This window comes from Sander vitreus, chromosome 22 (assembly GCF_031162955.1).
Source record: "Sander vitreus isolate 19-12246 chromosome 22, sanVit1, whole genome shotgun sequence".
NCBI lineage: Eukaryota > Metazoa > Chordata > Actinopteri > Perciformes > Percidae > Sander > Sander vitreus.
This window is the reverse complement of record NC_135876.1, coordinates 2,057,132-2,082,562: the sequence shown is the minus strand read 5'-3', so window position 1 is coordinate 2,082,562 and position 25,431 is coordinate 2,057,132. Positions and strand designations below refer to the sequence as shown.

Genomic DNA, 25,431 nt, shown 5'->3' with positions numbered 1-25,431 from the left:
GCCGATTTAGATTCCCTAAAGCTGAGCTCTTGGATCTATGTACTGAATTGGGTCCAGTAGAGCGGGCATCGCGCCGTAACCGTGCATATACGTCTGGTATAACGAAGCTGTCCCCGAGTGCCGTAATGCCTGCCGTTTTGAACATATTATTAATACATGTAGTTATAAATCAGGGTTCCCTACACTGTGCAAGAACAAGCCGAAATTATAATTCAATTTGCAGCAATTCCTGAACGTCTGAGAAGTTTTTTGCTTTTTCTCCGCCAGTCATCATGATTTGGTGTAATAACTGCTAGTGTCATTCATATACTGATCAGCATTCACAAGGTGCTTTGCATTGACTATTTATGGTTAAAAAATGGGCGTGTACAGGGCGGGATAAGAGGCTGATCCACGTATGCACACTTGTAGGTAATCTCTGATTTATAAAGTGAACATTGCTTACAGATGTGCGTACACACGGTTTTATAAATCTGACTTTTTTTTGGCGTACGCCATTTTGGGCGTACGTACACTTATAGTAAGGATCCTACGCACAGTTTTATAAATGAGACCCCAGCTCTTCACTCTCGCAAGGATCCTGGAGGGAGCCTGGGAGTATGCCTACATCTGTTTGGGGATCTGGAGAGGGCGTATGACCGGGTCCCCCTGGGGAAATACTATGGGAGTATGGGGTGATGGGGGTCCCTTCTCAGGGCCATCCAATCTCTGTACGACCAAAGCAAGAGCTGTGTCTGGGTTCTCGGCAGTAAGTCGGACTCGTTTCAGGTGAGGGTTGGCTTTCGCCAGGGCTGCGCTTTGTCGTGTTTGTGATATTCATGGGCAGGATATCGAGGCGTAGCTGGGGTGGGCTGGGGATCTCTTCGCTGCTTTTTGCAGATGATGTGGTCCTGATGGCATCGTCAGTCCGTGACCTTCAGCACTCACTGGACCGGTTCACAGCCGAGTGTGAAGCGGCTGGGATGAGGATCAGCACCTCTAAATCTGAGGCCATAGTTTTCAGCAGGAAACCGATGGAGTGCCTACTCCGGGTAGGGAATAAGTCCTTACCCCAAGTGAAGTACCTTAGGGTCTTGTTGGCGAGTGAATGGACAATGGAGCGGGAGATTGGTTGGAGAATCGGTGCAGCGGGGCCGGTATTACATTCACATTATCGCATTGTTGTGACGAAAAGAGAGCTGAGCTAGTAGGCGAAGCTCTCGATCTACCGGACAATTTTCGTTCCTACCCTCACCTATGGTCATAAAGGCTGGGTCATGACCGAAAGAACGAGATCCAGGGTACAAGTGGCCAAAATGGGTTTCCTCTGGAAGGTGGCTGGTGTCTCCCTTAGAAATAGGGTGAGAAGCTCAGTCATCTGTGAGGGACTTGAAGTAGAGCCGCTGCTCCTTTGTGTCGAATGGAGCCAGTTGAGGTGGTTCGGGCATCTGGTAAGTATGCCCCATGGGCGCCTCCCTAGGGAGGTGTTCCAGGCATGTCCAGCTGGGAGGAGGCCTTGACCTAGGTGGAGGGATTATATCTCTACCCTGGCCTGGGAACGCCTCGGGATCCCCCAGTCAGAGGTGGTTAATGTGGCTCGGGAGAGGGAAGTTTGGGTTTTGTTGCCACCGCGACCCAACCCCGGATAAGCGGACGAAGATGGATGGATGGATGGAAGAAAAACGCCCTGGGTAGCAGGCAAAAATCAAAGACTCAGGATTATAAAAGAACACAAAAATACAGGTTACAAGCCACAGGTAGAACTTCTTTACATAAAGTACCACGACGAACCAACACCAGACAAAGAAAGCACACTAAATACACTGTGAACACACAAAAGTCCTACCTGAAAGAAGCAGAGGACCTGACCTGCTGGTGTCAGGACAACTTATTAATATCAGCAAGACTAAAGAGAGGACAGTGGACTTTGGGAAGAAGCAGGGATTTGAACTACACCACACTAAATATAACTGGGTCCATAGTGAAAAGGGTGAACAGCTTCAAGGATCTTGGGGTCCACATCATCGAGGGTCTGACCTGGGTGCTGCATACTGACTTGCTGGGGAGAAAGGCAAGGCAGAGAATAAAAACAATGTCATCACACTTCATCATCAATGTTGCTCAGCCCAGCACTTTTTGTCAGCTCTTTGTCTGTACACAACATACTGCAGTAGGAACTGTGTGTTTTACATATATTGTAGTTAGGCTTAATGGAATTAAAGTATTGAAGGTTTTTTTTTGTATTTGTGGAAGTTGTTATATTAAAGATTTCACATTTCACACAAATACTATTTAGACAAATGTATCTCCACACATGGAGTTAGCTCTGTGCAATACAACCTTAGATTAGCCCACTGAAAACACCTTCTTTAACATTTCTGAAATTGTCTGAAACAAAAGAAAGTCACACAAATGAGAGTTTTAGTCCGTTTTATTTCATGTTCAATAATCACATCACTAATTAACAAGTAATCACAATAAACACTTTTTTCCAAACCAAAAAATAAAATTCAAATTAATGAAAAAAACAACACAAAAAACAATGAGGAGGTTCTGCGAATGACATAGTAAGTCTACCTAACACATCCCATTGTTGTTTTTCAGCATGCTCTGCAGGTACAGTAGGTGTTTATTAGATAGTGTTACTCTTGCGTGAGTGCAGTGACGGTAGATGAAGCTCTAGCTACAACACTCCTTGGATAGATTACTGAGGAGCATTTTGGACACAAGCCAAACCTGACAACTACAGTTAGTTAACCTTAGACAATGATGTGTTAGGGTCTCGGTGTATGTGACTCTCCAGGGCATGTTGCTGCTATTTCAGTGCTATATGTAGCAGCCAATATGTTTGATATACAGTGCTCCCAAATTACAGGCCTACACATGGACCTTTACACTTAGTGCCTGCTTGAACAACAAATTATCTTTTGCCCATTGTGATATACGTACATGTCATGTGTTTCAGGTACGTTAACTTTAGTCCGCTTGGTTCATTTATCATATGAATCTGTGTCCTGAATGAGAAGTTTACCGGATAGTCCGAACATTATTCTTATCGCTTAAGACTGGGCTTGCAGGCATGATTCAATAGTGTATCGGGATAATTGTGCACTACAAATTTAAATTAAAAATGTATTAATTAAGGTCTATGTTGCCAGTTCAACATTACTGAATCAGGCTGCCATTACAGCACTTTAAATCAAACAATGTTTAATAAGATCATAAAGACTTTCTAAGTGTTGTTTTGGGGTTCAAATCTTGTCTTGCACATCCTTGAAAAAAACTCCAGGACACAGTTTGTGAAACTGGCTGTCACAAATCGAAGGTGTAATCCCTTCAACTATGAGAGCACAACCACCCCAAGGCTACAGGAACACAACGATAAATACATATACAAAAGTGTTGCGTCTTTAGTACAGTATATCTCAAAAGACATTCTTTCACTTCAGTGGACCCTTTCTAACGAAAAATGCAGACTTTTTCAATTCATCATACTAATAATCAGAATAATAGTCATAATAGTCATGATAAAACGCTCCCTTCCCTCATAACCAATAAAAGGAGAAAAAAAAAGGACAATGGACATAAAAGCTGTTCTGAACAAACTTTGAAACCCCCGCCCACCAAACCTCCCTGATGCTGTTGTCATACTGTGTTTTGTTCTTTTTTAGGGTCATAAAGAGTGCATCAACTATAAAATATGTATATACATCCGTGTGCAATCACAATTGTAATGGTAAGGAAAAACTATGGGGCAAGAGCAAAGCTCAAACGTGGTTTTGGACAGGCACAAGAAAATATTTTGCTATGTGACAGCTGTGGCACAAACAAAGCAATTTAACTATTTGATGACATCTGCTCTTTTAGCAACACTCAATCCTCAACCGGCAGAAAAGAACTCCAACATCTGCATGTGAAACATTCCCACTTTCAGAAGACATTAATGAGACGTTATTGCGCTTTTTATAAAACTGGATCTTTTGTAAAAGGCTTTGTTTTCTTATAAAAAATTTAAAGGGATTCCAATACAAAACAAAATAATGACTGAATCTGAATTGAACTGTTTAATGATTCAACAGTAGCGAGAAAATAAGGGCACTGTAATTCAGTTTATTACTCTATTCATGTCATCACGTAAAAACTCATTCATAATTAAGCTATTTGGGATCACTTGTTCATACAGGGGTGTTTATTAACACGTGTTGCCTGTTAATCAAATACTAACACTCCATCACAGTGAGCCCTCTTTGATATATTAAAGCATTAAGGTGTTTAGGAATTTAGTTACGTCAAAGCTTCTTTACTTCTTAACGAGGGTTTCATCTTGTCTCTAGGGGGGGGCGGTCAACGGAGCTTTGGTCTTAAAACTGAATTAAAAAAAATAAATAAATAAATGTCTGCAAAGGCATTTGCCATTATCTCACTTGCTTTTTATTATTTGAAAGAATTGTAAAGAAGATGAAGTTTGCAAGTAATTTTATCCTATTTGACTAGATATCTATAACTAGCGCTGGTTATTAAAGTTTGATTGGTATCAACCGAAATGTGTCAATAGCACCGAGTATGGAGAAGTTAAACCAAATGTTGGCATCAAATTTTTGTTCAGATTCATAATCTTCTTTACCTATTATTTGATTCAATGTTTTCATATTTAAATCAAAATTTAGATTTTAGAACTGTGTTTTACTTAGGCAACGTCTTATATGGCTGCTCATGTTTAGAAAATCTTTAACATTTGAGAAGTTTGGCTTCTTCTGTTAAAGGAAAGAAGGTTTTTGTAAAAAAAAGGAGTTTACATTCCTAAAAGTTAAAGCTGCAAGAATCAATATTTTTGTATGAATAATGGGCCAAATGACTTTAGCATCTTTCAGCTCACTGTTTTGGTTTCACGTGCCACAATTTTACCGTTTGGTGCAGTCTCACCTCTCTCATTAACCAATGTTCCAGCCACATCAGGCAAAAAAGGTTCTGACAAACCCAAAGTAGGCTATCTGCCTAGCACCAAATGCCTTAAAAGCAGACAGACAAAGTTAGCAGCTAGATGGTGAACATAGTGGAGCTTTTTGCAGCACAAGACAGATATTTCCCTCAGGAGTTGGTAGAGACCAAACCAAAGGAGAGGGAATATTAGACAGAGACACGACTCCAAATAAATGCTGATGTTGCTCTGTGTCTGCTGGACAAAAAAAGAGGCAATAGGCTGTTTGCTAACATGTTTGCCATAACAACTTCATAAAGTTATAATACGTCTATTTCGTGTTTACAGCTTTTTTTGGCTGCCTCCAAAGGGCCAAAAAATGATGCAGGTTTAAGATTTCCACAAAAGTATGTTTTCCTAAAATAAACTTCTGTCATCCATCTTTGTATATTTGAGCGATGGAATCATTAGTATACATATCTGCAACTAGTTTGAAGCGGAAGAATTAATGATGAGGTGAAACAACAACCATCAGAAACCAGCTCTATCTGTCCATTGGTGATACAAGTCATAATTTGATTAACCACACAACAACTGTCTAGGATTGCCCCAGAGATATTCATATGGTACCAAACCACAACACTTTGAGTCAAAATGCACAAAGCTTTCAGCTCTGGGCATGATACTATATAATCTGGCCATGCATTATAAAGGCAATTAGAGGCAACTGTTGCTACAGAGAAGAGTATAAAGCCACATCATGTTCCACTGCCAAGAAAAGTGCCGAAAATATTTTAGAGATGTTTTTGTATTCAGCTACTGCCGACCAACATGCTACCATAACCCCTTATAGAAACACCTGAAATGCAACAACAACCATGACAACACAACTACCAGGACAGCTTGATTTACAGAATGTACTTAAAACAACAATACCAGGTTGCCCCTAATGTTTTATGCCAGTTTTGTCAGCTATGCTATTCTCTTTGTCTGAGCAGTTTTAGGTAAGAAGGACAGGAGGCACGTACGAGACACACAGCTTCTTTGACTTCAGAGATCTTCCTCATCTCCATCTGGACTGCATGCTCAGTTAAAGCTTTTCTACTTAAGCAAACTTCTCCAATTGCATTTCAAAAACTTTCAGGTTTCAACCTCTTGCCAAGAACACCTAAAATTTCTTCTTTTTTTTCACCTTTCTAGCAACACCTCCTTTCTCACTTTCTTCCTCCGTCTGAATATTTTCTGTGTGTCTTGGTTTACAAAAACCTGTGCGTGTTCAAGATTTTCTGAGTGCTCGGAAAAAAGACTGTTCACTGTATTGCTTACACAGGAAGAAACATGAAGGAAACAATAAATAAATAAAACCTTGTTTTACAATCGAGAAACTAGGAGGAAAAGAAAAACTTAAGAAAGACAAGAAATAAGATCCAAACAGAACACCAAAGCTCATTTTTACACAGTTTTGTCACTCAAACACATCATCACAAACACAGAGAATAAAGAGGTACACAGCCTAAAATGGTTCAAACAGCCTACTTGTTGTTGTCTACATGTTTGTATGGTAAATGATGATAGTGAAGAGAGAGGAAGTGATATAGCAGATACTATGGACAATGAATTACTATGATGTAATTGAAGCAGAGAGTAAGTGGTTATTGGGAACAAACAGCCCCTAAAGTCACAAGGAAAATAGAAGCTATGTGTGTGTGCGACAGAAGTCATAGGTGAGTCCAAGATGGTTTCTACGCTGCTCAGTTGACAAATGAAGTGATTGCTGCTTATTTGGTGTGTGGAGGTGAGATGATGCAGGGTCAGAGTACACCGCCAGGCTGAGGGTAAAGAGGATCCAAATGAAACCCACTGATTCCAGGTCAGCCAGCTTGGGAAGACACAATCAAATATGTGTTATGTGTATGTGTTTTATTTCCCTTCACATTGATTCCCACCAATCTTAGTCTATACAGTCCCTTCAGCCAAATATGGGGGGGGGGGGGTAGCTATGGCGCATAATGATGAGCTTAGATGTGAGAGAGGAGGCATAATACTAGAGTGGCAGAACTATTGGATGATTCAAAAATTTGCAATGAGAGATTTAAGTTAAAAGGGGTTTTCAGGGCTTGATGGGGGCAAGAAAGGTAATGATCCCTTTAGGGAGCTGCTGACCTCCCCCCCTAAAAATGCATCAAGGAAGGGGCAGAGGGGGAGCTGACACAGCCTGCAGAAGCCAACGATTCAATGAAGGAGACACTGCGAGGAGCCGGGTGGTGGTGGTGGTGGTTTTGATGTAGAGAATGGGAGGAACCGTTTGGGTGGGGTCTGTTGTCATCCTGGGGGGCTGGCCAGGTGATGATGTCGGCGCCGTGGTCCGTGCGAGAGCGAGCATTCTCGCGGAAGTTGAGCTTGAAACACTCAATCTGCAGCAGAAAGGTTGGAAAGAAAGGGGCAGAGAAAGAGGGGGAGGAAGTAAGGGAGAAAGAAAAAATATAGATAGGAGAAGGTGGGGAGGGGGAGGAGGTGATGTTTTGTGGGGAGGGGGGGGGGAGGGTGGGTTGAGATGAGGAGGGCAGAGGGATAGTAGAATTAGATGCCTGTAAGATAAGAAGTCAAAAGATGATGGTGTGATCAGGTGCTTTAGACTGCAGACATCACAAGCACTGCACAAACACAAATACAGGTTTACATTCAGTGCAGTCACAAAGATAATTTATCTTAGTCAGGGAGAAAAAAGTAAATTCCACACACTGGTAACAGGATATCGCTGGGCATCATTGGCTTTTTCTGGTGCATCTCCTCCTTCCGTGTTCGCTACATAGGAATCAAACCCTGAACCGACAGCAGATGAGGCTGGCACACACACAAACTTACTTGTCTCTGGGATGCGTGCGTCCAGAGCCTGGGGCTCCCGGAGGCCCTCACTATCACAGGGAACCCCCTCCTTCAGCCCATTCTCCTGGGCAGCAGGGCTCCCTGCCTGCCCCGGCTCAAAGCCTGGGGCTGGGGCCGTGGTGCCACTCAGGGGAGTCCCATTCCCCTCTGTTGTCTCCTGGGCCCCCTCAGCCTAGAAACACATAGCAGGGCGTGTCAATTGGTGGGGATGGGGATGGAACAACCTGGCTCCAAATCTCATAAACCTACATTTGTTGTAACTTGTGAAAGACAGAATACAGTTCCGTATGTATTGATCTACAAATAATTCAGGTAGACTGTAATTGTAAAACCAAGAGCCAGGTTCTGTCCGAGGTTTCTGCCTGTTAAAAGGAAGTTTTTCCTCTCCGCTGTCGCACCAAATGCATGCTCTTGGGGGAATTGTTGGATCTCTGTAAATTATAGAGTGTGGTCTAGACTTACTCTATCTGTAAAGTGTCTTGAGATAACGTCTGTTGTGATTTGACACTATAAATAAAATAAAATTGAATTGAATTAATTGCAAAACTCTGGCGAGAAAACCTTAACAGACTCAGAGCCAGACTAAGGTGGAGGGAGATGGAATTACAAAAAAATAAAAAACTTACATAACGTACAAATGAATGCAATGATGGAAAGCAAATTGTAAATTCGAGCACATCATATCAAAAAAGCAGATGAAAGATGTAAAATGTGTAGAAATGTTCTTAGAAAGACAGCAAATATATCAGACAAACAAAACCCAAGAACAACCTGATAAATACACAATCAGAGACTTGAATGGCTTTACACTTAACGCACTCCTGCAGAAGTAAAGAAGTCTGAGTTATAGCTTTGTAAACTGAAATAAGATAAGAAAAGATAGACTTTAGTAATCCCACACTGGGGAAATTCCTGTGTTACTGTGTTAAATTGTTTTCTTTATTTCAACAAATCCCATGCAGAGACCCAAACTTCCCTTCCCTGACTTTCCTAGCCTGCCAGTGGCACTCAGTCTCTGTCTGTGGCGCTGGTTCCTCCTAATGGAAGGAACCAAGGGGCTTTGTCTGTTCAAAAATGGCTCATTTTCAAAAAGAGCTGGGCACTGTAGATTTTAGGAAAGTTCACTCAAACAGGAGGAAAAAGTGTATTTGTCGGGGGCTATTTTTAGCTTAAAACATTTTTGGTTCTCTAGTGAGTATTCGGGGCAGCAGGACAGTGTATGTTGGATTGAGTCCAAATCAAATACAGTGTGTGTGTGTGTGTGTGTGTTCATGGTAATGAAGGAACATGTCACCCAGTGCAAGTTTGTTTGGTCTTTTCATATAATTTGTTGACAGTAAGTAAAATATAATATATTGCCAGTCCTATCTTCTAAAAAGCTAAACAAAGCACCACTGCTAAACAAGACACCATTAGTTGAAGACTCTTGATAGTGATACATGAGATAGGGTGCAAGCATTGCTTCTTTAAGCCTACACAGTTCTAGAATAAAACATGAGATTGTGTATGCATGGTAAACTGTCTTTCGAACAAACACAAATAAAAGTAATAGCATGTTTCAAAGCTCTACACTTCATCAGTTTAAAAATAGACTTCAAGTTAACACTTATCAAAAAGCTATCAAAAAGCATAATGCTCTCTCAGACAGGTTATTATTATGCAAATGCTATTTTTAGCTGTCCTTATGATTATGCATCTTCTCTAGTTTGGAGGGTGCAGATGACAACTGGACATGCATAACAGTGTGTGAAGATGAGAATGTGAGTCAAGGATGGGTTCATGCAGTGATCATGACACACAGATAAGCTGGCATAGGCTGAGGGGACAGGTGACATCATTTGATGACAACATTTCTGATCAATTTGCCCAACATGTCTTTTCTTTCTATAAGTTAGCAAGCCCGTCCCACACAATAACCCAACCCATAATGTGACTTCAATCCTTTTTTAACTGTTTTTTTTTTTTTTTATTTGAGAAATCTATGATCATCATGTCAAAATCCTTTCTCAATGCCTGTCTTCTCCCATTCTCTCTCTAAACGTGTTAGACAGAGCTGATCTGAGTTTTGCCCTGCAGGGAGGCATTCAGACAATTTCACAACAGAAAGACAAAAGTTCAGGAGAAAGGGAGCCTATTGCAGGTGTAGACGGTTGAGGTGGCTTATGACAGGCTGTAATCATCACTATAATCAGTGATTGTAGCTCAAAGCTACCCTGTAAATCCAGAGTTCTCGCAAGTGCACAATTTTAATTTGCTCAGCGTGTCACTCTGGCATTGAGTAATGATGCTCATTAACTATGCCCTTGTAGCCGAGCTGCACCAATCACATCGGTGTATCTGATATAGGCGGGCCAGAGGCGAGCTAAACAGATGACGACAGCGCTGCAACGTCAAAGTCATTAGTAAACATTGCAAGATGGCTACGGATGAACACCAGTTGTTTGAAACGGCTTTGGCCGCTACAATGAAGAAGTTAGACTTGACTTTTTATCTAAAAGAGGAACAGAAGACAGCGCTCCAATCGTTCCTTTGCAAGAAGGATGTTTTTGCTGTTTTGCCGACCGGATATGGCAAGAGTTTAATCTAACAGTTAGCTCCGCTGGTAGCTAAGAGTTTAATCTAACAGTTAGCTCCGCTGGTAGCTAAGCGTATGGGGCTTAGCGAAAACCCACGTGATTGGTCGTAGTGTTATCCAATTGCGTGCAGTGAGATTTTCAAATGCACGCTTGGTGCCGTCCCTAGAGTCGGGCCATTTTCATTACTCATTGCTAGACCCTTAATCTTTCGGATTTGGGTGATTATTCCACATGATTTCACATGATACTATGTATTTGTATTTTTCTATCTGTGATCTTCTCACTGGTTTGAAGTGGATGCGGATAAGATAGAAAAAAAGTGATAGGTCACATAATTCTTTGAACCAATCCATACGCGCGGAAAGACTTTTTCAGCAGGGGGTGCTGGCGGGGCTGGTGGTGCAGACCACTCTACCTGTGTCTCTCCCCTCCCCTCCATGAAGTACAGCTGAGCTGTACGTACTGCATCCAAAATGTCTGAGGACGTGAAGCAGTGCGGTATGTGAAAGTCTACTCTGAGTGATAGTGCTACGGAGCCAGGTTTTCAGGCGGCGAAGAGCTGCGAAAGACCTTTCGGAGCCAGCAGTAGACACTGGTAAACAGAGGCACAAGTGGATCAGCTGTTCCACGGTGAAGAAATCAGCTGTTCCACCCCGGTGAAAAGCCCTCTTGTTACTAAAATTACCCCTCTCTTCATCCCACACCCCAAACATGACATACAAAATGTCGTGCAACAGAACCAGATATATTTATAAGCTATCATTTTATTGTCATCGCAGTTTGCTAACAGGGGGTGCTGTTGCACCCCTACTTCCCACGCCCCTGAACCAATCTGGATTTAGCAAAATTAGAATCAGAACATAATGACAGTTGGTGGGTTGTTTGTTTAATGTCAAATTTGTTTTTATTTTTCAACTAATTATTTGCTTATTTAGTCATGAATGTATATAGAGAAATATGAAGGCTTTGAGTAGCTCTTTAAAGAGTAGAGCTATTACTTTACTTGAGATTTTCATCTAAATGAATGTCTGTTAAAGTCACTAACTATTGCCAAATTAGGTGACCCAATGGAAGTAGTAAAATGTGGTCTCTCATTCTGGGCAATATGTTATAGACTTACAAAACACAGTAGAAGTTAAAGCAACATGCTGTACTTTGTATAAGATTAGACCTTATTGTCCACCTTGGTGTAAATTAGTTCTTGGCTTCTTCAAAACATTAAAATACAACCATGACACATGTTATCAATCATTAAACATTCAACACACTAGGTAGACCACCAATCAGAAACTACTCAGAGTATACGTGCAGTCGTACATGTTTTATATTCATAAGAGAGAATAAATGATTCGGTAATAGACTGCTTTCATTTGAACACGTTGGCTCAACTGCATTTCCTGTATATAATAATGAAGGTGAGTCGTGCAATGCACACTGTTGCCATAATGACTAACTCAAGTAGATGCCACTATCAGTGCACTGCAATTAGCATTGGACACAACGCTCCAATACTTGTAATGTGTAATCTGTAATGAAGTGTATCTGAATATTTGTACCATGAAACCTGATTCATCTTCATTGGGATTGGCTGGCTCATAAAATGACTTCTGATCTTGATTGCACAAAGTGCCCTGATCTGCAGCCATTTCCAATTAACAGGAATGTAAAAACAAGTTTATAGTATACGCAGATTGAAAGATGTCTTCATGCGTGATAATCTCACCTTGATGCCTCCTCCACCAGGTGAATGGCTCAGGTTGTCCATGGAACCCACTTTAGACTGAGCCTTTTCCCTAAAGCTCACTTTGTGGGACTCGATCTTCACAACACCACCGCCTGCAGCACAAATGGATAATCAGTCTGACAATGCTATTTTATATTTTATATATATTGTCAATTCTGAAGAGCTGCTAAACTTTGTCTTGTGGTCTGAAAACAACATGACAATAAAGATTTATTCTATTCTATAATCATACATGTGCATGGACACAAGCTTCCATATTAGTGACACTGGTGATAATGCTATCTAAATTAAATACACTTAATACAAACAGGATGGATAGGTTGAATCAAAAACTCTCTCTAACAGTATAACCTTAATGAAGGACTGTTTTACTAGACTGCAGTGTTAGATCTAGGTGGACCTAATTAACTGCCAACCTAGTGTACATAGAGATAGACCATCCAACAGCTTTTAAGCACCATGCATTTAATAAAATGATGGATCAAATACAGTAGGGTCTAAACTCCATTTCCCAGCTCACCAGGCTTGTGCTTGATGTTGTCCTTGGAGCCGCACTTTGATGTCACCTTACTCACATCCACCTTCTTGTTGAGTATCTGCACCTGTCAAATGTCACACAAGCTGTTTATCACAAGTGTCCATTGTACAGGGACACGGGTCCTTTGATGGTTTGAAATTTGAAGGGCTATTTCTTCTTCAGCTGCACTAAAAGCCCCATTTACACCTTGAATTATCCCCACCAGGATGAATCAAGTGGTGGAATATGAACTGTCCTCCATATTGTGGCAATTATGATGAAAAAATCCCCAAGACAAATTCAGATTCAAGGTCATGCTGCTTCCAATACAATGTGATGCTGCTGAAATGAGAATTCAGACATATTGCCATATAAGACGTGTTTGATTCCAGCCTATCATTAACACTCATTAAGCAAAAAATACAATTCAATATCTCGGGTAGTAAAATCATTTTAGACATGTGCTGTAAAGATGGCACAATCACACTGGTACACACAGTGTACAAATACCAGGCACCAAAAATAAATGCTCAGGACAGCATCATTTCAGAAAACCAGATATCCCAAATGTACCTCTCTGTGATGATACTTCTAATAGAACCAGACAGTGTGACAAAGCCAATCACAGGCCATTGGTGTTTGTTTGCTTGACTCGTTATTTGTTTAGTAAGTTAGTAACAGAGAAGGACAACACAGGAAAAGTTCAAGGAAGCAAGGGACTGTGAAGCGGGTTCTGGGGAAGGGCTGCTACATTAGGCTTGCTAACATGCTGTCCAATAATTGCCTTGACTTCCAAGGGTCTAACTGAGAACAGCATGAAGCGCTGGTGGCCATAAGTACTGTGGCTTGACTTGAGGAGCTAACTTGACTTTTTAAGGCTGACAGCTTTTGATATACTGTACAACAAGGATTAAAGGCTCTCTTTTTATTTGATTATTTTTCATTTTTAGGAGCAAAAAAAGAGATGGAATTATAATATTTCTTCTTTGCTCTCTTGTTCCTTCTAACAATTTCATCAGGCCAAATTTGTTGGACTAATTGGCTGATGCATATGAGCTCTGGTTGTAGGCCAGGCAGTACTTACATTCCCTCCACCAGGAACATGCTTCAAATTGTCCTTGGAGCCCAAGCGTGAGGCGACGTGGCTGAAGTCCAGCTTTTTGGAGACTATCTGAACCTATATGGACACAGCATAGCAGCAAGAGGGAAGAGGAGAGCATGGGAGGTGATGACACGAGGGGATGCAAAAAGAGAACAGAAAAGAGGAAAAGAAAAGGTAACGGAGGAGGATAAAAAAAGAAAAGAGAAGGGGAGAAGAAGTCATCGTCACAGGCAGGGTTAGAAAGGAAAGGACAGAAGGATGGAGCGAGATTCACCTGGGCTCTGCAAAAATAAATATATTTGAACTATCTTGATATCAACTGCTGGGCTGTTTAGCAGTCGGAAACGGTAAATCTTGGTAAATTGAAATAGTGACAGTGACAGAAATGCAAAGAGAAGGCAAGGTATTCAAATGTTTCGCCCAAGTCTGGCACAAATACTATTTTATAGAGCACACACATAACATATAAACATGTGTCCAGAAACTGTTATTAACACAGATTGACAAGTGACAAAAGCGACATTAATACCGTAGTTTAATGACGGGTTAGACAGCTAGATGTTAAACACCAAACCTGACACAGAAAACATTCTTGATCCAAATGAGTTGTTCACAATTGTGGTAAAACTCATTACATGTTTGTCTTCTTCAATAAGACTCACTCACTCACTCATTGCTCAGCTGTCAGCTGTGGACCACAGCTCAGTGCCATAATAGTAATATCCCTGATCTCAAATGACCAACCAGCAGGAGTCGCTAGTGCAGCAAGGATGTGATACCTCACCGGCGTCCTGCAGATGAACACTGCCAGTTGTGTGTGATGGGGAAGCACCACTGCTGGGGGACTGTAGTAGTGGCCCAGTTGTACCAACATCACAAATTGTTACATAGAAATGCACCAACTACAGTACAATACTGTAAATTAGGGGTTAGAGGGTTGACTGATTTTCATTTAAGTGAGACACTACTGCTAGCCGTTTACTACGTCAGGGCATGTCACTACTGAAATAATCATTTGCAGCACTTACAATGAGAAAAACACTGTATTTGGCTCTACCACTTAACTATAGTAGGTAGACTGGACACATTTTGGACATGTGCCCATTTTCCAGTCACAAAACAGATTTTAAAAAGGAAAAGACAAAAGTCGGGAATCCTCGCTTTCTCATCTTCTTGGAATAACACACAGTAAATGAAAAACTGTTTTAGAACCATAAGAGATTTTAACCCTATGGCTTCAAATGACACTAACTTAAACGCATGCTGCAATGTTTCAAATGTTATTGCCTTGTTTTCCATTCTTTTTAGAACACCTAAAAATCCACTTACTTGAGTTATATAACCCAACAAATAAACATTGTGTCTGATTTAATTGTTGTTTAAGTTGTAATATCGTTGTGTTTGTAAATGCATTACCAAACAAGTATATTGCAACTTTACATGTCTTAAATCATCGATTTTGCAGTATTGTCAGTCTAGCATGACATTAGTTATGTGAACTTTTTCTGTTGAATAACTATTTGAATGGTTTCTGGGTAACGACACTTTTGAATAATCTATTTTAATTTAAAGTTATACATTTCAATAGAGACTTTATGCATTGTAAATGGCTGAACAGTACCCTGGAAGGAGACTATAAAAGCTGGAGTTGGTTTCAAATGGAGCCTTTTTGCATTACAAGATTAATGGAAGCAATGGCTATCCTAAAAATCCAAGTGGTTTGAAACTGTGTATATACTGTACATTTGAAGATGTGATAGTACAAGAAGCTTTTATTACTTAAAAGTCGGTGGCTAGTCATTTTTAACCCAGCTTTGTCCCTTTAGTAGTGCAATGTATTAAAAACCAACAGAAAATATGAAAGGTGGTAAAAAGGAAATAGCAAAATATGTCTGAACAGAAAAGAGAGGTGGGAGGTTGGGTATGTGGTGATGGTGGGGAGGATAGGGAGGGAACTCACTTTGCCCTGGCTCGTTTCTTTGGAGACAACACCCCTGCTCTGAGAGGCAGATGACACCTGGGGAGACAACCCTGGGTCAACAACAACACCTCATAACAAAACACAGGAAGAGGAGAAGGTGCAGGAGGAGTTGCAAAGAATTATGTATGAGGGCGGAGGATGAAAATGAGGAAGAGAAAGGTACTAAACTCAGAGAATGGGTAAAGTGGTAGTGAATGAACATGCAGAGGATTGAGTAAGAATTGTCAAACCAAGCAAATTAACAGAGCCAAAGACAATGAGAAAGAAGATGCAAAAACGTATGGACTGTATGTTACTGTAGCTGGTGAGCTCAACGTACTAACAACTATGCGCATTATGCTTACATGCTGATAGCTGGTCATATTTACAGTATAGATTAAGTGGTGTGTATACTGTTTATTATGTCAAGAGAAGAGCTTCAGAAAGAAGTTTATAGAGTAAGTGAGGAACAACAGGAAGCCAGTGTCACATGATAAATAGGGCTAGAGGATAAACTGCCAGCTTATTTGAGGGGTGGCCAGTATCAGAAAATACAAGCTATCAAAAGCAAAACACCCACCTAGAGGTGTGAAAGCTGCAGATGAAGCCACAATAGGACCTACCTTTCCTCCTCCAGGCTGGTACTTCATGTTGTCGGTAGAGCCAATCTTAGAGCGGACGTTACGGATGTCAGAGGCCGGTGCTGTGCTGGGGCGAGCTGTGATCCTAGAGGTGGTGGCGGCGGTTATGGTTGAGGAAGTGGCCCGGGCGGCTCGGGGCACCATGGGTTTCTTCTCTGGTACTGTACCAGTGGTGGAGGAGGTTGTGGCCGCTTTGGCTGCTGTGGTTCGAGTGCGAGAGGCAGCGGTGGAGGAAGCAGTGCTGCGGGTGGTGGTCTTGGGCTTTGTAGAGTCAACTGGGGGAGAGAGAGAGAGAGAGAGAGAGAGAGAGAGAGAGAGAGAGAGTTATTCATAGCTTTATAGTGTTTAATTGCAAAACTATCCATTTTTTGAATGGTCCTACTTAAGGGAACTGGGACAAAATTTCACTTTATGAGTTTTTTTAACATTAATATGAGTTCCCCCAGCCTGCCTATGGCCCCCCCAGTGGCTAGAAATGGCGATAGGTGTAAACCGAGCCCTGGGTATCCTGCTCTGCCTTTGAGAAAATGAAAGATCAGATGGGCCGATCTGGAATCTTCCCTTATGACGTCATAAGGGGAAAGGTTAACTCCCCTCTCTCTGCTTTGCCCGCCCACCCATGAGAAAGAGAGAGACATCATGGCTTGAAAACGAGTGAAGCATGGCAGTTGGTCAAGGCCACACCCACACCCTCCACCTTGCCCCCCCTCTCTCCTCCTCAATAGCATTTAAAGCTACAGACACAGAAATGGCACATCCTAAGGAAAGCTCACTGTGGGACTGGCTCTAGTGGCTGTAATTCTGCACCAAGGCTGAATTTCGGGAAAGAGACTTCAGATACAGTATTAGGGGACCACTAAGACCTATATAAAAGAGACTTCAGATACAGTATTAGGGGACCACTAAGACCTATATAAAAGAGACTTCAGATCCAGTATTAGGGGACCACTAAGGCCTATATAAAAGAGACTTCAGATACAGTATTAGGGGACCACTAAGGCCTATATAAAAGAGACTTCAGATACAGTATTAGGGGACCACTAAGGTCTATATAAAAGAGACTTCAGATACAGTATTAGGGGACCACTAAGGTCTATATAAAGAGACTTCAGATACAGTATTAGGGGACCACTAAGGTCTATATAAAAGAGACTTCAGATACAGAATTAGGGGACCACTGCTCTATTTAAAGCAAAGATCAAAACACCCAAAGGTGATGTGCTTAGGACTGGAAATGATTTTAAAGTAGATTATGTATTCAGAATCTCACTCACTCACTCACCTCTTCTTTCATCCACATACATTTTAACATTGGACTTACACCAGTCTTTTGACAGCTTTGCCTTGCTTTTGTATATTTGAGAAAACAATGTAAATGTAAGTATCTCAGCCACTAAAGAATGCCTGGGGGTCACTTATAAAGTCATTCCTTCCTCCAACCTTCTACAGTCACATCGTGTTGAAACATACCCTTCCACTTCTTGGTAACAAACAGCTTACACTTTTATCTCTTGGTGGTTTGAGTGAATACATTTCAGAATCCTTTAGTTCAGCATGGTAAGCCACGTTGCGCTTAAAATCTGTCAATTCAAGTCACTTTGCTATATGTCAGCTTTTTCTTAAGAGTGCTGCACGCTGAACCATGTGCCCAGCTGTCAATCCTCCCTGAGAGCCTTTGCTATATCTCCAGCTCCTGTTAAGACATGTTTAAATGAGAAAATCCTCCCGCTGTATCAGCAGGAGCTGCAAACTCCCGTCAACAGCAAATGGACAGTAATCCACAGACTGCTGTGGTGAAGGTTTTTAACTCTCCAGGGCCTTTCAGCGAGCCTGCCCAGCATTGTCATGCTTGGACAGTGTGTGTTGCAGTGTCACAGTCCTGCTGACAGCTCTCCTGTTGCCAAAATGTAAACTAATCTGTCGACAGGAGGAGTAAAGCTGTAACTGTATAGGAAGAGAGAGAGGGGAGGCAAAACTGAGGAAAAGATTACAGAAGAGCAGAGTGGAGAAAAAAGAGGAAGAAAGAGGACAGAAATATATGCGAAGAGCAAAAGCACAGGTGGAAGGAGAGCACTGCAGTGCCAGGTCAGACAGTAGTCAGAAATAATGGCACCAGGATTTTCTAAAATACTAAATTCTAGCTATTATTACGATAATTTCCCTGGCTGTGGCTATGTAAAATGTTTCTGTAACACCTGATTACCAGAAGCTACACATTTTAGTCTGATGTGAGAATCAGCACTTGCATTTATCCTATCTGACAAGTGAAGGGAGTGCTGTAATACCTGTAGAAGTCTTCAGAGTGCTGGACTTCTTCTCCTCTCCTGATTTGCTGTCTGTTTTGGAGGCTGAAACACAGATGGTGAGTGTGTATTTGCAAGCATTGAGAGCTATAAAAATACTGATCATCAAAAACGTGTGTGTGTGTACAATTATATATCTGTGTGAGCATGTCTGTCGTACCCAAAGGCTTTTTGGCTGCAGTGGTAGTAATGGTGCGAGTAGACGCCGTCGTGCGCACTGATGTTGCAGTTTTACTGGCTGCTGTGGTAGCAGTTCCATTTTTGGTGGCAGTAGTGGAGCCTGTTGAGGTGGCAGTGCTGGCCTTTGGAACGAGGGGGCGCTTCTCTGTGGTTGTCTGAGGAGAGGAAGAATAATTAACACCGAAGATGTCAGGTGAAGAGAGAACAAAAAGATTGATGAATGAAGGCAAATACTGTCAGCAGCATGCTACGAATCAAAGAAAACCATCATCAACAAATCAAATGCTAACGTGAGTCATAATACATCTTCTGTATGACTGGCTGCTGTCATCAGCTCAGGCAAAGGGTCAGTGACTTCACTGAGAAATTCAGGTCAAAGATGTTTGCAACATGTAGACGCTCCTTGATGATTGCACATTCAGCAGCACATTTCCCCCTCATAACCCCTACGATGATGCCACGCTCCACATAACGCTGAGCCATCCAGCAACAAGCTGGCCATACTGAACTGAGTCACTGTGCAACCCTGGGCGCTGAGAGGCTAAATAAAGGCTGCTCATTTATAGGTTGTGGTATCACACTGGTTGCAGTTTAGAAGGCTGATGAGCAGAGCCAAACAGAATCTGGGGATTTCTTTTAATAGTTTTCAGCCGTGTTCAAGAATTTAAATTAATTAATAGGAACAACATCAGGGTTGTAAAACCCTCTGACTGGTGTTTATCCTCCCCACCATGACATGTGCTCTTTAGATCATCACTTGATAGATTATTGTCAAACTTTATTAATAACTTATTAACAGTTATAACTGCATACTTCAAGGCTTAATGGAAAGTGAGAGGAGGATAAACAGCGACCAAAGGTATTTTTCAACACAAAAAGGGTTATTAATAGCTTGTGGCTCTATAAAGTAGTGGTAAATGATAAATTAATTAATACAACCATTAATAGAAACATGTGCTACAATGTATAAACCAATTGTAAAGGATTCTTTATTCGAAAGGGGCACCTATTTCTGTATGAACTGTTAGCCCAAGAAAAGGCACTATTTGTTTCTGAGGTTGGACTACATATGCAGCTTATACTGCAGACCCTAAAGCTGCACCCAAAATTCATCAGACTGTTATAATACACGACTGTGAGTCTGTGCATGCTAAAAGGCACTGAGACCAGATGGTCAGGAAAAAGATTTTTTCCAGCCCCAAAATAATAAGAGCTAGACATTTAACCCTTGTGTTGTCTTCTCGTCGACCATGCAACTTTTAGTTTTTCTGGGTCAAAATCTAAAAGTTGTTATCACTTTTCCCATAGTTCTTTGTCACTTCAATTCAAATTCAATTGTTTTTACCATGTTTCTGAAACATTATTTGACATTTTTGTCACTTTTTCTGATGTCTTTGTCAATTTGTTCTGCGATTTTTTTGACGTTTTTTTCCCCCTACATTTTTGTCACTTTTTTCAATGTTCTTTTATAAGTTTGTTTCTTCAAATGCTATAAAATTAAACAAAACACCCAAATTCAATGAAAGTAGTGAACTAATCATATATTTTACTTGTGAAGAGCGTTCTACGGAACCATCCACGTTATTTAGTGACAATTTGGTTGAAAGAAACCGTTTTCTGATATAGAAACTTTTTTGAATATGGGTCAAATTTGATATCTAGGAGGGAGGGTTAATAGTGTTTGGTCAGTTTGATCACACTTGATCCCAACCCACCATTCTCCAAGATCCTTGAGAAGGTAGTCGCTCATCAGTTATGTGATTTTCTACATAGCAATAGTTTATTTGAGGACTTTCAGTCAGGATTTAGAATGCAACATAGCACAGAGACGGCACTGGTGAAAATTACTAATGACCTTCTAACTGCTTCAGACAAAGGACTTGTCTCCGTACTTGTCTTACTAGATCTTAGTGCTGCATTCAACACTATTGACCATAGTTAGGGAGCAGCATTCGCCTAGACCGGCGGGTGAGGGTCTATGCTACAGACACGGCACCCCTTCTCTTCTCTGCTTCTCTTCACAGTCGTCACATTCATCTACCAACCCTTATAGAACTGGCTCAGGTTTGCCTTGCACCAGCTATTAATTATGCTGTTATAGTTTTAGACTGCTGGGGGACTTCCTTTGACACACTGAGCTCCTCTCTCCTCTCTTTCCATCTGTGTGCATCCATGTCCCAGAAATGCTTGTTACTAACTTAGCTCTGGGGAGCTTATTCCCCGGAGTCCTTATGTTTTTTCGCCCAGTAGTTTTCCTTGGATTAGGGTGGCACCTAAATCATGGTTGCAGCTGTCGCCGTGGTCCTGCTCCACGCCATGCTATGCCCTGCTACACCCTGCTATGCTCTGCAGTGCCCTGCTACACCCTGCTATGCCCATCAGTGCCCTGCTACGTCCTGCCACACCCTGCTACACCCTGTAACGCCCTGCTGTGCCCTGCTATGCCATGAACTACTACAACTACTATTTCTAGTCACTGTTCCATTATCTTTATTGTGACTATTATTGCCACTGTTCATCACACCCCCAACCGGCACCGTCAGACACCGCCTACCAAGAGTCTGGGTCTGTCCCTAAAAGGAAGTTTATCCCACCACCCGAAGTTTCTCCCTAAAAGGGTGTTTTCCTTGCCACTGTTGTGTTGCTCTTGGGGGAATTACTGGAATTGTTGGGTCTTTGTTAATTATAGAGTGTGGTCTAGACCTACTCTATCTGTAAAGTGTCTTGAGTAACTCTTGTTATGATTTGATACTATAAATAAAATTGAATTGAACCCATCGGATGAAGTGTCTATGAAATCCTTGTTCAGTATAACTGAGCATTCTGCAGCCTTTGACAGACGTCCTGACAGCTGGAACTCACCTTGGCTCTGACATCACGTGCAATGGTGGTGGAGGATGCAGGGCGGCTGGTAGAAGTGGTGGAGGATGCAGGGCGGCTGGTAGAAGTGGTGGAGGATGCAGGGCGGCTGGTATAAGTGGTGGAGGGCCGCTTTGGACTAGCAGCGGCTGTGGATGGTGCCTTTGATGTGGTAGTTTTTTTGTCTAAGATGGAGGTGGTGATGGTGGAGGATGTGGGGCGCTTAGTAGGGGTTGTGACCGACCCACCGGCAGCTGCGGTACTCGGACGCGTTTTAGCAGCAGCGCTCGGTTTGGTCGCCACAGCAACCGGCTGGGATGCAGGACCGAGACATACAGGAGCGATGGAGGGCAAAATAAGGAGGGAAAGCAAAGGAAAGAAAAAATAAGGAAAATGGATGATAACGCCTAAGTTAAGCAGCACAAGCAGCATTATAATCATAAATCATATAAGAAAAAGTAAAGTGAAATAATAGTAGTAAATAGTAGTAAAATAATAATTAGCATTGGTTTCATTGTTTCAATGTTAATACAGGTTTATGACTTCAAATAGGTCTGAACAAGGTGTACTGCAGAATACAGTAGGCATAAAAAAGTAGTAGCAGAAGCTTTAGCGGGATGCATGATGAATGGCTTACTTCATTTCAATTCATCCTCAAAATCTAACATGTCACACAACATCGTGCTTTATTCCCCAAATGTTTTCAGCTATATTCCCTCAATCAAGTTGATATATGAGGTTGATTGCTTTTACACAGTTCATCAATTTGTCGTTACAAGGGCAATTTTAATTATGATAAATTAAAGAATACAAGTCATAATAATCATTATAACCATCTTTTTAACTGGGGTGTAAAAAAAAATAGAGTGAAAACAAAACTAAAAAGTGGATGCATCAAAATCTGATTGCAGTAAAAGATTTGAATTTGTTCAAATAAAGTGCAAATAGTAAAAATAGTAATTATGTAAGATTAGGTTCATATGTGTATGTTAATGTTAACCGGGGTGGTTGTACGTTGTTCAGCACTCTGACAGTCTGGGTCAAGAATCTCTTGATTTGTATAAAAAGTTAATGAATGCTAGATAACATTATAGTTATAATCATATATTGTCAGTAGTTTTAAATGCATTTATAAACAGTTTTAAACCTGTTGTACAGGTGTACAAACAGTCAATAAGTGGTTACTGTAAAATTCTAAAAGCCAATACAGATATATCTTAATTCTTGCCCAACACTGTCATTTTTATTTCTCTTATTAAGCCACATGCGCAATTGATGGACTGTAACTAGGGGTGCAAGGGATCACAAAACTCACGGTTCGGATCACGGTTTTGATACATTTTCGGATCAGCACAAAAAATGGGGTGAAATTTAAATTATTTATTAAAAATGTTGTAACAATAACCTTTAACAATAATAACTTCTTTCACCAGTTAAATGACAAAAGCAGATAAGAAAAGGGTATTTTACAATAACTTTAAACGAGTTTGACCAGTTTCAAGTAAACGCAACATTCACGTCTGTGTTGTTTTTCCAACAACAGCAGTGACCAGAGTGCTAGTTTGTGTCTTTTAGCTCATTGCTTTAGCGACAGACTGTTGTACGCCCCGCTGTTGGAATCCTCTACAGTGAAATACTGTCACACTTTTAGACCATTTAGCTGTCAGCGTTTTAACCGTGTTTAATCCAGCTACTAGCTAACGGTAAAGTTAGGCTAACGTCAACGCTACCTGCTGCCAAGTGTACCGTTAGTGTTATCTAGCGTGACATGCAGCGATGCTTCTGTTGCCTCTTATGTCTGTTTCGGAGCATCAGAGAGCAGCGCAGGCATTTAAGTGGCACCGAAATCCGTGTTGAGAGAGAGATATTTATCAGCCTACGTTAAGTAACAGCGACAGTAAAAAGGCATTTCACAGTATTATTATGGTTAAACTTTGCAATTGATCCGCGGTTCATATGCATTCCGAACCATGAGTGTTGATCCGTACGGACCACGGTGGTCCGTTACACCACTTACTGTAACATATCTAAAGAAACAGGAAACAACCTCAGACACCACCCTGATGATGGCAAGGCAGCTGAAAAAGTTTGGGAAATAAAGCGTTACTGGAACCGGAGTTGTGTGAGGTGTTAAATGCTGATGATCTATTGAAGCTCACACTGGACCGAAACTCACAGTGTGTCCCTTCTTAAAACTAGAGATCAAAACCTGTCCTACGATACTGCTTGCCACGAAGAAACAAAATTATTCATTTTTTTGGCCATGTTAGGCCTTTATTTTGACAGGACAGCTGAAGACACGAAAGGGAAAGAGGGGGAATGACATGCAGCAAAGGGCCGCAGGTCGGAGTCGAACCCAGGCCCGCTGCATTGAGGAGTAAACCTCTATATATGGGTGCCCGCTCTACCAACTGAAGAATCCGGGCGCCCACGAAGAAACAAAATTAAACCTTTACCTTACCTTTATTTTCAGGTGTGAAATGGGCATGAGACTTACATTATAACACGTTTTAGTCTGATGTGATACTAATAAAATAGTCCGACCCATGTTTTTTTTCAGTGTAGATTCTATGGATGGTTATGTGTGTAAAGAAAAACATACAATAAGTCCTACCTTGGTCTTCTTGTCTGCACCTGCCGGGTCTCTGCTCAGTGTGGCACTGCTTCCATTGGTTGCAGGTTTTGCTTTTTTGGCCTTCTCTCCTCCATCTGCTTTTGCAGCCTTGTCCTTCTTGTCATCCTTTTTCTCCACAACTTTTTTTTCGACCTGCATTTTGTCCTGCTTCTCGTCCTTATCATTCTTCTGCGTTGGTTCGTCCGCCGGCTCCTCGGGGGGTTTCTCCACCTCGTCCTCTTTCTCTGTCTTCTTGGCTTCGTCTGTGTCAGCCTTTTCTTTCTTGGTGTCTTCCACCTCTGGTGTCATCTTTGTCTCCGTGTCAGTCTTCTTCTCCAGCTTGTCATAACTGGTCTCCAGCTTGACGGGTGTCGGCTGTTGCTCTGGGGTCTTTTCTACTTTGTCCATGTGCTGCTCTTTGCCATCCTTCATCTCAGTTTTTTCAAGACTCTCTGTTTTTTCTTCAATTTTGGACTTTTCATTTTTCTCCACTTTTTCCACATTCTCTGTTTTCTCCACTTTGCTCCCTTCTTCTTCTGTCATCTCCACTTTTTCTACTTTCCCTGTCTTTTCCGCTGTATCTGTCTTCAGCAATTTATCTGGTGATTCTTCTACTTTTTTCATGCTATCCTCTTTTTCTTCCTTCTGCTGCATTGACTCCACTTTCTCTGTCTCTTTCTCCTTTTCGGTCTGTTCCTCTGTCACCTTCACTTTGGCTGCCTCTTTCTCCTCCACTTTGGCTGCCTCTTTCTCCTCCACTTTGGCTGCCTCTTTCTCCTCTTTAACTTTTCCCGCATCTTTCACCTCTTTCTCATTCTCCTTCTCTTTCACCTTTTCTGCCTCTTTCTCCTTCTCTTTTTGTGTCTCTGCCTGTCTTTCCTTCTCCATCTCTTTCTCCACCATGGCTGGAGTCTCACTGATTGCAAATTCCACCTTCACACTCTTCTGCTCAGCTTTATCCAGAGGGTCAAACAGGTCCACCTTCTTTACATTGTCCTCCAGTTTCTCCTTCTCTGCCTTCTCCATCTTGTCGGATTTTACTGGAAAGAAAGTTGATTTGATTTAGAAATCAATATATCAATATATTTCAATATATACCACCTGTTTTTATGCTCATTTTCAATTTGAGCTGATCAACACAGAAGAAGTCAG

General features: G+C 41.5%; 1 protein-coding gene across 1 annotated transcript in view; it reads right to left on the bottom strand.

Moving 5' to 3' along the window:
• Positions 1 to 7,392: 7,392 nt before the first annotated feature.
• Positions 7,393 to 25,431, bottom strand: part of LOC144537064 (uncharacterized) — a 142,183-nt gene continuing 124,144 nt past the window's right edge. The window contains 10 exon segments of the mRNA XM_078280481.1: positions 7,393 to 7,485; positions 7,763 to 7,955; positions 12,083 to 12,195; positions 12,624 to 12,705; positions 15,683 to 15,739; positions 16,306 to 16,598; positions 18,609 to 18,671; positions 18,787 to 18,961; positions 21,669 to 21,977; positions 24,280 to 25,319. Of these exon segments, the coding sequence (XP_078136607.1) occupies positions 7,478 to 7,485; positions 7,763 to 7,955; positions 12,083 to 12,195; positions 12,624 to 12,705; positions 15,683 to 15,739; positions 16,306 to 16,598; positions 18,609 to 18,671; positions 18,787 to 18,961; positions 21,669 to 21,977; positions 24,280 to 25,319 (2,333 nt within the window). The 3' untranslated portion in view covers positions 7,393 to 7,477.